We start from the raw sequence: 12,109 nt of genomic DNA, 5'->3' as shown, positions 1-12,109 counted from the left end.
AGAGCGAGACTCCGTCTCAAAAAAAAAAAAAAAATTAGCCAAATTAGCCAAAGGTGGTGGCACGCACCTGTAGTCCCAACTACTTGGAAGACTGAGGGAGGATCGTCTGAGTCCACGAATTCAAGGCTATAGTGAGCTAAGATTGCCCCACAGTACTTCGGCCTAGGCAACAGAGACCTTGCCACAAATAAATAAAAAATTATTTCACCCTGACTTATTTTTATATTGCACACATTGGCAGTGGTTTCCTTCTGCTTTTGCTCTTTGACAGGTTTTCTTTTCCTTAGTGCTAAACACAATTCTGTGGGGTTTCACCACAAATGGCCAACTTGAAAAAAAAATGACAAAAACTTCGAATTTTGCACAGGTAAATATTTAACCTCAATTACATTAATAGCAAAAGAACTTTACTTCATCGTTTGGCACACAAGATTTAGAGGAGAGTGTGTGAAGGAACCGAATCAGGTAAGTAGAATTGGAGAATAGTGTTAAGTAGCAAACCATTTTTCAGGTGCCGTGTTGGAAACTGTTCAATGCTTCCTAAGGCAATTAGCGAACAAGGTGTGTGAATCCTTTCTCCCAACCAATAATCTGTGATCTTAAGCAATTTGTTCAACCTAACAAGCCTGTTTTCTCACCTGTATTACGGAGATAGTTACTTTCTTAAGGATGTAGGGATTAAATGAGATACCCTCATATAAACTGCCTGGCCCGTGGAAGTTAAAAAATATTAAGTCCCTTTATTTTCTTTTCATAATCAGAACCAAAGGCTATCAGTGCTTGGGACAGGTACTTCAATTAAAGAAAAGTTCATACAAAAACTGAGGAGGAAATAAATCCATTTTGTTGTGTTGCGTTAATACATCAATGACATAAAAGTCTATAGACCATCTTCACTAGTACTCAATGCATGTTTAAGAAAATCCATATCACCAGAATAAAAAGTTAAGACTGTCCTCTTTTAAGTAGAAACAAGCCAATTTAAGCAATAAGAGGCATAACTACAACAAATGCCAGGTGTTTTTTTTCTTCCTCCAAACTAATTGCATCTCAATATGGATGGAATTTTCCCCAGATATCTTTAGGAAAGAAAAGTCTAAGATTTTCTAAAATTTTTTAGGTGGTAGGGGATACAGAAAGTGAAGGGTTCATCCTCTAAAAACAGGTTCCAGGTATTTAGAACTCACATACGCAATGCATTTTGAGATGAAACACCAGTAAAGGACAAATCAGACTTTGTTTATTAAAAAAATACTTTACAGGAAAAAAAAAAAAACTATGCATTCCATTGTCCTATTTTACAAAGAAATAGCTTAACAATTTAACACACTTAGACAGCTACAAAAAAGCACTGAGTTAAAAGGATTATTCACACAAATTTAGATTTAAGACTATTCATTAAAAACCTTTTTAAAACACTCGTTAATGTCAATAAACAAACTAAGGCCACACAACGAAAATAGTCCGCCAGGCAAATATACATTTCATCTATATGCAAAGACCTCTTAGATAAATAAAAGCCACAGGAAAAAAAGTCTTAGCTGCCAATCAAAATGGAGTTTAGTCACAGAAAACACTATTACATGAAAATTTACAACATGTGATAGTAGTACATAAGTATTTCTTTAGAATTGAAAAGTGCTATATTTTAAGAGACAGTGGTCTCAACTACATGCACAAGTGGATCCTAAAAAATGTATGAAGAAAATGGAAGGCCATAATATTTATGGAGAGATACTTGCTTTTAAAGCAACAAACTTTCAAGACAAGGATAGGTCCCTTACGTGCTAAAGAAAAACATTTGTACTGTGCATTTCCTCTACTTGCATGGCCAATAAATACAGCTACAACCTGTCTGAAAAACAACTTAGCACAGAGGTGAACCTCTGGCATGTGCTAGCTAATGAAAGTTTCTTTTTTAAAAACCTGTAGCAATGATAAAACAGATTAGAAAGATACAAAATTATCCTAAAGGCATAAATGCAAATAAATTTTTTATGGCAAATTCAGATGAAAATATAATGGGCTAATATTAATGATTAAGAATATATTCACTAAGGGTTTTTATGGATTTGAGAGTCTTGTTCCTATATTCTTTCATTCTAGACAATATTTATATAGGGAAAGGCAATAAGCAAGTTTTTTCCAGTCATTAAGTGTGACTTTTGTGCCTAGTAAGACTGATGCAAGACATCTTTTCCCAAAGTTTAGTAAAGAACTTTAATAAGCTCCTTTTCCCCCTACAAGAGCTTGTAATATTAGTCAGCTGGTATTCCAACTGTCTCTTAAGGGAAAAGGGCACTTTTCAAAAGTCTTTCACTAAAAAATAAAGTAGCAGTTAAACAAATTCTAAGTACTGAATAAGCAAATTAAAAGTACAATTAAACCTAGGAATTAATTTTAAAGAGTTAAAACTTTGGAGGAGGGAACATAATATGTAGGTTTTTATTATTGCTTTATGAATTTGGGTTACCACTTTGAATCAACATCTACTCCTAGCATATCTTGGTATAGAGAATTACTTCTGGGGCAAGGGGAAGAGTTTTATCCTTTTTAATGGATACCATAAAATTATTCTACTTAAGTTAGGAATATTCATTTATTGGGTCCTTTCCATAAGCATATTTTAAAAACATCCCTCTGCTCCACAAAATATTAAAACTTATAGCCACATTGTGCAAGTAATCTCAAGAGCTGGCACAACGGATAACATACCAAAAAGGAAGATCAGCTTAAATTTCAGCTACAACTTTACTGCCATCACTACTTTAACAAATCAGAAGACGCCAAATTGCTCCATGCCTCACTCCACCAAACCAAGTAATTTAATGATTTAGAAAAATTGCAATCATTTGTATCACTAAACTAGGATACAGGTTTGAAAGCAGTAAAAAACGCAAAAGTTCTGCTTTTATATTAATCAGTCTTTAAAGCATGCTATTAAAATCTAATACTCACATAGGACATTCAGTTTTCAGATACGTTACTAGCTAAATGTTTCTCTCCATTCTATTGCAATTCTAACATACAATGACTTTATTAGTACATGATTTTAAACATTTTTATTGTACTCTTTTGTTTATACTGGAGGTGAGGGTAGAATGTTTTATAAAAGGAAAATGGGGATTTGCTTTTGATTGTAGGTCTTTGCAGATCCGCTGGTTCCTGAGTGATAATACACAGTGCTGGCTGTCAGGAGACAGTCTCCTTGTTTATTAGCAATGACCAGCTTGGATGACAGATGGCATCTGCTGGATGGCAAGTAGGAGATGGGGAAATCGGATCTTGGAAGACAAGAAAAAATTAAAAAAAAAATGTTTGCTTTAACAACCTTGCTCTTCATGATTATTTTTAAAAGCAAATGTTGCCTGAGAAGAATTTTACTTTGCACAGCCTGGTAAAGCTCTTCTGGACAGAAAAATAAAAACAAGAAATAACCCAAACCCATACACTTTGTGATTAACCCCCTCCCTAACAAAATAACAAAAAACACCCTCAAAGGCAGGTCCCATAAAAACTAGTCTTGATAAACTGGAATTTACCCTAGAATTTATACCCAAGATTTAAAAACACCCCTGCAATAATCACATTACCTTTCATACCATTCTAATTACCTTATTTACAAAGATAACTAAAGCCAACATCACTTCCAATTCATAAATGGTTTACATTGAAATGTATCCCTATTTATCTTCATCCTGTGTAACAGAGAATACATACATATACATATATATAAGGAATAATACAGATTCTAACTAATCACTGCAGTATTTGCTGATGGTTACTTTTCTATCGGTTTACACAGTGACCTCTATACTTTGCTAATATGCATTTAACTACACAACAATATTGCACAAAGTAATATTTATATAAGATTTAACCTATTTCAGAATATTTTAGAGAAAATTCATATTGATATTTCAAAAGATGCAGCTAAGTTTTCATGGTGACAGACATAATAAAGCAGCATCTTGTTTGTTTGTTTTGCCTATGTTAATGTAAATATTTCAAATCTTACCATCCAGGAAAAAAAAAAAATCTCCAAATTGCACTGTAACCAGGGAGATACAAGAATCTGGTCTTAGGTGTGGGGAGTACTCTTCCTTTAATAAACAAAAGGCCTATTGTATTATTAACTAAGAGAAAGTATAATGTGAATCATGTTAACATTCTAAAACAACAGAAAGTTAGGACCATACTGGCAATGTGAACTGTGCCTGTTTGAAAAGAAAATGTAAATACTCAGGCACTAATCATTAGGCTACCTGAAAACAGTAGGATGAAGTCTAGTGTATTCTTTCTTAGAAAATAGCAACACAGAGTAATAGTAAATAAACCCAGGTATTCACCAGTTAAAATTGTAAAGTGCCTCAGTAGTAGATATTTATCATGAAGAGGTTGATGCCAAGTGACAAGAATAGTTTATCGTAAGATTGATGCTCAAAATATGGCAGCCTCATCAGAAAGACTATTATCATTCTCTAGGTTTGATATTTGTGATCATTTTAGGAAGCAAAATTATCCCCACAAAATGTGAGGATGCCAGGAAGCAGAACAACAGAGTATCATGTCAACATTATCTCTTTTACCCAAAATATCTTCCACAGTTAGCATATATTCTAGAAGAGATTAATGAACCATGGATAATGAATGACCAAGGACTATTCATCTTTAGATCTTTTTTTTTTTAATTGAAATATCCACTGGGCTTTAAATAACAGATACAAAAAAAAGACAGTTTGGATCAGAAAGTGCTGTGCTTTCTCTTTTGTTACGAAACCAGAGAGCCACTGAATTTTCCTTAGAAAGTACTTGTTCTTTGTGGTTAGAACTAAATAACTTACTTGCCCATGTACCAGTTGCAGGAATTCTTTCCTGAAACCTATGCCATGTTTACTGTAGAAACTGAACCTGTGCCATGAAGACATAGGTACTAAACCATAAATCTGATTTATCCATAAAAACAGCAAATATGGCAAAAGACAAGGCAAGATAAAATTAAGGGAAGTGAATAATTTACCACATATGAATCTGTTATTCCAGAGAATTCTCGTTTTGATTTGAAGAAGAGATTGAATTGTTACCTCACACCTTAAAACAGAAAGTAGCAGCAGACCCACTATTACATACTGTACTAACGGGATAAGATACAACTCTTAACTTTGCATAATCTGTGTAAAAAAGATATGCCTGACATTTGTGGAATGTCATTTCTCTTTATAGAATTATAGGCAAGATTTCTCCAATAAAACTTAACTTAAGCCAGTTATAAAACTATAACTTCACATCAAAATTTAAAAAAGTTAAAAAATGTGTTTGAATATGTACATATCACACAGAAGTGGTTGAATGTTCTTGCAGACTGTGTTGCGGGTCAGAGTCCAGTCTACTTTCCACTTTTAAAACTGAAATAGGCTGAGTCTTCTGATCTTGCTGTAGATTAAGTTCTGATGCAGGTGGGAAGGATGATGAAGTAGTTGTCAACAGCTGCATCTCTGTGCATGTTTCTTCAGATTCAGTTTTTATCCTCACACATTCGGAGTCAACTTCTAATTCTCGCTTTCCAGTTAAACCACAGTCCATGTTGGCACTGCTTTCTGTATTTTGAGTGGCTTCCACAACAGGGTGGTACTGTTTAAGCCTTATATGCCAGGCTAGGCTGCACACTGCCGAAACTGTTTTAAACTGATGAATGACATTTCTAGGGATGAAGTAGATATCATTGTCGCAAAGCTGAATTCTAGCATAACGAATGCCTTCCCGCCTCATTTGGTTTAGTTTAGCTTCATCTACCCACTGTACGCACTGAAGAAAGAAAAAAGTTATGTAAGACCTTAAAGTATGTAGTAATTTAGACAACATAATCAGCAAAGGAAAACAGAAACAATATGTATTATAAATACAATCAAATTAAAATAGGCAATACTAATAACTTTCTAAAAATTCCTGTAATGCTTGGGAAATTCTTTTCCACTTATTTTACTACTTCTCTAGTAACAAAGTACAGGTTAAAATCAGGATGGCCTAGGGAATCATTTAAAAAGTAGTTCAGCCTGGGTGTGGTGGCTCACACCTGTAATCCCAGCACTTTGGGAGGCAGAGGCGGGCAGATCACGAGGTCAGGAGTTCGAGGCCAGCCTGGTCAATATGGTGAAACCCCGTCTCTACTAAAAATACAAAAATCAGCCAAACGTGGTGACGCGCACCTATAGTACCAGCTACTAGGGAGGCTGAGGGAGGAGAATCACTTGAACCTAGGAGGTAGAGGTTGCAGTGACCCAAGACTGTGCCACTGCACTCCAGCCTGGGCAACAGAGCCAGACTCCATTTCAAAAGAAAAAGTATTTCAAAGTACAGCTAAGTATCAATATTCTTTGCCACACATAAGGGCAACATGTTCTCTTTTCATTTAGTGTGTCTTTCAAACCTTTTGCGGTTGAGGGGACACAGTGCAATGGGGTTAACAAGTGAGACAGCTCATGGCCATAATGAGCAGCCTGGGCCCTCTAACCATCCCAGGCCCCCCTGGTATCCCAAAGATTGAAGGGATTTCAAGCATTCTGCTTAGGAAGCTCTGTTTAAATGATTTTTAGCACTACCCCCACTCAGTCTTTAATAGTAATAAAATTAAATTCACTATCACACATATCAAACTATAAGATAAAATTCAAAATAAAATGTGTATATTTATTTCCAGTATCTCATTCAAATGGTAATAAAAAATAAGTTATTACCTGGGAAACTGGAGGTTCATGAAGGTCTAACTGAAGTCTCTGTACAACATCAGTAAAATCCTCAGCATGAAAACAAATCACATCTTTGGTTATGCGAGGTTGGTCACTCCTAAGATTAACAAAATTAAATTTTAGAGACAAACATCTCACAATGAAAAGTGATGAGAAATCTCAGTTCTTTTATTCTTGGAAATGCTTCTACTAGCAGAGAAATAGATGCATAGCTTCTAATGACTAGGTATACAATTTTTTTTTAAATTTGAAGAAAACCCACAAAACTTAAAAAGCCATGAAAATCACATTTGCTGTTGTAAAATTAAAACAAAAATGGCTAAAAAGAATAGCTTTATTGTAAACTAGCTGCATTTGTAGTCCTCTTACCACTTTGTATCTGTGTGTCCTGAGTTTTGTTAAAACTGGGCCTCAACAGAATGTAAAATGGTGTAGCCACTACGGAAAGCAGTCTGGCAGTTTCTCAAAACGTTACAAATAGAACTACCATATGATCCAGCAACTTCACTCCTGGGTGTATACCCGAAAGAATTGAAAGCAGGGACATAAAGAAGATATTTATATACCCATGTTCACACCAGCATTATTCACAAAAGCCAAAAGGTGGAAGCAACCCAAGTGTCCACTGATAGATAAACTCATTATCACTGATAGATAACAACATGTGGTATACACATACAATGAATCATTCAGCCTAAAAAAGGAAGGAGATTATGATACTTGCTACAACACAGATGAACCTTGAGGACATTATGCTAAGAGAAATAAGCCAGTCACAAAAAGACAAATGCTATATGATTCCATCTATATGAGGTATGTAAAGTAGTCAAATTCATAGAAACAGAAAGTAGAATGATGGTTACCAGAGCCTGGGGCTGAGAGTAAAAGAGAATTGTTAGCTGGATGTAGTGGCTCACGTCTGTAATACCAGCACTTTGGGAGGCTAAGGCGGGTGGATCACCTGAGGTCGGGAGTTCGAGACCAGCCTGACCAACGTAGAGAAACCCCATCTCTACTAAAAACAAAAAATTGGCTGGGCATGGTGGCACATGTCTGTAATCCCAGCTACTTGAGAGGCTGAGGCAGGAGATTTGCTTGACACCTGGGAGGTGGAGGTTGCGGTGAGCTGAGATCGCACCATTGCACTACAGCCTGGGCAACAAGAGCAACACTCTGCCTCAAAAAAAAAAAAGGCATTTTTGTTCAGTGAGTATAGAGTTAAAGCCTTGTGAGATGAAAAGTTTCTGGAGCTCTGTTTCATAACAATGTAATTATGCTTAACTTTACCAACTGGACATTTAAAAATGGTTAAGATGGCAAATTTTGTGTGTTTTACCACAATTTGAAAACTGGTCCTAAACCTTTAGTCTACATTGTCTTATAAAATATTAACCAAACTTGCAGCTGAGTCCCATTAACTTACCATTCACCAAACTGTACAGCTTTCAAAACTCCAACAGCAGCCGTACTCTGCCAGTCAAACCCCTGACCCACATGATCAGCATGAGCTCTCGTCCTATCTTCAAAGAGGACTTCGCGGGGTTCACTGGTCCGAGGTAGGTACTGGAGATTTTTTATTTCATTCATTGATCTAGAGTTGATTTGGTTGTTAAACAAAGGGTAGGCAAGGAAGAAGGAGACCAAAAAAAATAAAATAAAATAATTAGTAGCAGTAAGGCAAAAAAGTCTGCTAAAATACCAGATTTAAATAAGATGAAGACTGAAAAGAGTTCAAAGATTATGATCATTAGCATCTAACACACTATATTATAATGCTTAATATAATTACCTTCCTCTCCCTGTGTGCCATAGTAAAGCTAAAGCTATATCTAAGTATCAATATTCTTTGCCACATATACGGACAACATGTTCTCATAGATTAGACTAAAATATAGTGTTTCTGTCTGGCAACAGAAAATAAAAGTCAAAGTTTAAGGCTTCTTTACCGTCAATCATCTCATTTCAGAGTCTCAAAATATGCTACTAGTGAAGCTACTCTCACACAGTTAACAAAAACTCTAGACAGAAATATAGCTATAATTAAGCATTAATCAGGCTGCATTTAGACCCATTTTCTTATAACTAAAGATCAAGTACTGAAGTTTTGTGGGTTTTTTTCAAATTTTTTTTTAAAAATGTAACAAACCCACAAAACTTAAAAAGCCATCAAAATCAGATTTGCTATTGTAAAATTAAAACAAAAATGGCTAAAAGAGTAGTTTTACTGTAAACTAGTTGCATTTGTAAAAATTATACAGCTTTCAAAACTGTACAATAGATACTGACCATTTGCATCCCCATTTGTTCCTACAGATAGAATTTCTTGAAGTGGGAAAACGTTTTTGTAAAAAAAGAAATATACTTTAAAAAAAAAATAGCATTAGCATCATAAGGCTTTTGAGATAGAATCTCCGATGTTAAGGATGGCTTAAGCAGACCCTGAATTCCGGCAAAACAGCTGCTGCTAACCAATTTAAAGATCCCCACAGAAAAACCTAATCAGCATGAGAATAGTTTATTCATCTCTTTGTCCCATGACTTCACTTTGTATTCTTGGACCAATGAACATCTCCACATATCAGCCCATTCCAAAACCCTTAAAAACCCTACCCCCAAACTCCTCAGGCAGACAGATTTGAGATTTCCTCCCATCTCCTCCTTTAGTCGCCCTCCAATTAAACTTCTTTCTCTGCTGCAATCTGTTGTTTTGGTGTACTAAGTTGCCATGTGCATCAGGCAATCACCCTATTATAGTGACACTAGAGTTCTGATTCAAGATTGCAAACTAGGCAGTCATGTGATCTCCTTCTACATTAAAATGAAAGTAAAAGTCTTCAAACTAATAATGGGGGAAGTAGGGATTAGATGGGAGAATGGATTAGAGTACAGATGAAACAATTAGTCATGAGTTGACAGCTGTTGATTGTACATTAAACACATAGCAGTTTATTATATTGTTTTCTGCTTTTATATGTGCTCAAGAATTTCTAAATATAATAATCTAAAGATGATAGTGAATAAGAAGCAACAAAGGAAATGAATTAATGAATGAGCAGTATCAACAAAATTTTGCAAGATGGAAAATGATCACAGTACCTGAGACTAATAAAACTGAGCAGAGAAAGCCACAGGCATAGAATACACAAGAAGGGATCAGCAGACAAAAAGGCAGCAGACCTGCCCAACAGCCCTTGGAAAAGCCTGAGTCCAAAAAGAAGTCAGGCATAATAATGATGAACAGAAATGAAGTAAGGCTGAGAAAAGGGGAATTAAAGTGAAATTCTGCAACTAAAAAAGTCATCCCTGCAGACAGAAATGTAGACAGGCATTTAGCCCCACATGGAGTAGACTATGGCTACCTACCCAGCATTTATTCTTCCCCTTCAATTCCCTGACAGAACCCTGATTTTCATTAGGCATCTGATCCTGCCCTGTATGTGACCTCATTCAAAAGTTCAAGAGTTAGTTGCTGAGTCCTGGTAAATTATGGTAAGCTCAGTTCCCCTGATAGTACTGATTTAGGAATAGTCATCAACTGATTTTGTCTAATAGCATGAAAGGAAATCTGCTGAAGAGACTTCTGGGAAACTTCCTAACTCCTAGGAAAGAAGTATAAAAAAGATATTCTCTTCTTCTATTAGATATAGCCAGATTCAGATGTGATATCTAGAACTGCCTCAGCCATCTAGCAACTGTAAAGGGAGCCAGTCTAAGTGCAAAGCCTAGGCCAAGAGAATGTTAGAACAGAGAAAAGCAAAGAATCTGGTCCCTTGATAAAAGCACTGACACACTGACCATATGGTGCCTAGAACCAACTTCTCTGGACTTCTTGATATATAAGATAGACATTTTATGAACAAGTGTGAATCAAAATTTTTGTTGCTTATAGCCAAAAACATCCTGATAACCTTTCAGCCAGAAAAACTGCACATTCTCTAAACACGTGAAAATTGACAGAAAAAATAGAATATAATCCTCTGAAATCTTGACACATCATTTAATGTCCGTTTCTATTCCTGTTCACTCTAAGTTGACAACTGACAACTGTCTACTCAGCAAAATATAATTACTCTCAATAAGCCCAGTGCTTTATTCTAAAATATGAATGGGTCAACCAAGAATCACCAGCTATCTGAAGATGACAGCAGCCTGACAGACAAAAACCAAAATGAACAATGCTAAAATTTAAAAACACCAAAGAAATCCCAGCACTTTGGGAGGCCAAGGTGGACGGATCACAAGGTCAGGAGTTTAAGACCAGCCTGACCAATATGGTGAAACCCCGTCTCTACTAAAAATACAAAAATTAGCCGGGCGTAGTGACATGCGCCTGTAATCTCAGCTACTGGGGAAGCTGAGGAAGAAGAATCACTTGAACACGAGAGGTGGAGGTTGCAGTGAGCCACAATCATGCCACTGTACTCCAGTGCTTAAGCCAGAGAAGGAAATAAATCTAGAAGAACAACAGCAAGACTGTCTCAAGAAAAAAAAAAAAAAAACCACCAAAGAAAGGTTAGAAGACAAAAGTCCAGTAAATGTCTCAGAATCAAAAGCAAAAATAGAAAATATGAGGACAATCAAACCAGTAGATCTATTATTCAACCAATAGTAGTTTCAGAAAGAAGAAAAATTAATAAGAAATTACCAAAGCCATTAAGCAAGAAAAATATTCAGAAAGGAGACATAAATCGTTCAATTTAAGGTGATTATTAAACAACAAAAATATAATTAAAAAATAAGAATGAAAGACTCAAGACATATCATTGTGAAATTTCAGACTGCTGATGATAGAGGATGCCATAAGCTTCCAGATAAGGAAAAAAACAGGCTACCTACAAAAGAACAAAAATTATGCCAGCATCAGCACTTCTCGTAAATAATATTAGATGCCAGAAAACATTAGAGTACTGCTAAAAATACTAAGGGACAATACAACTTCTGGACTTCAGCTAAACTATTAATCATATTTATTAACAGAAAAAGAAATTTTCAGACATATAATGACTCAGGATACCTTCCCTTTGTTAGACTATTACTTGAGAGTGTGCTTAAGCAAGAGAAGGAAATAAATCTAGGAAGACAACCACCATAGGTTAATGTGGAAAAGCATTAAATGGGAAGTCCTAGGTGGATAACTGGAATAAACCTTCTACAAGTAGGCCACAGAGTTTCAAGAGATATCCATGTAAAAAAACCGATGTGTTAGAGCAGAGCAGACAGTATGAAAAAAATTCTAGAAAGACATGAGGATATGATAAAAGGACAGAATGCTAGGTAACTACCAACACCAATGTCCTCAAAAAAAAAAAGTTATGAAAGAAAGCCATAGTCAAGCATGAGAAAGTCAGTGTGGTTCTGGAAGA

At 35.7% G+C, this 12,109-nt stretch overlaps 1 protein-coding gene across 1 annotated transcript in view; it reads right to left on the bottom strand.

Moving 5' to 3' along the window:
- Window positions 1-3,308: 3,308 nt before the first annotated feature.
- RSBN1 (round spermatid basic protein 1) overlaps window positions 3,309-12,109 on the bottom strand; it is a 51,208-nt gene continuing 42,407 nt past the window's right edge. Inside the window, exons 5-7 of the mRNA XM_017524263.2 lie at window positions 8,170-8,337; window positions 6,735-6,843; window positions 3,309-5,805 (exon numbers count right to left, since the gene is read on the bottom strand). Coding sequence (XP_017379752.1) covers window positions 5,332-5,805; window positions 6,735-6,843; window positions 8,170-8,337 — 751 coding nt within the window. The 3' untranslated portion in view covers window positions 3,309-5,331. The remainder of the gene's footprint in view (window positions 5,806-6,734; window positions 6,844-8,169; window positions 8,338-12,109) is intronic.

The sequence above is a fragment of the Cebus imitator genome, unplaced genomic scaffold, assembly GCF_001604975.1.
Source record: "Cebus imitator isolate Cc_AM_T3 unplaced genomic scaffold, Cebus_imitator-1.0 Scaffold32, whole genome shotgun sequence".
Classification (NCBI taxonomy): Eukaryota; Metazoa; Chordata; class Mammalia; order Primates; family Cebidae; genus Cebus; species Cebus imitator.
This window is presented reverse-complemented; position numbering and strand designations above follow the sequence as displayed.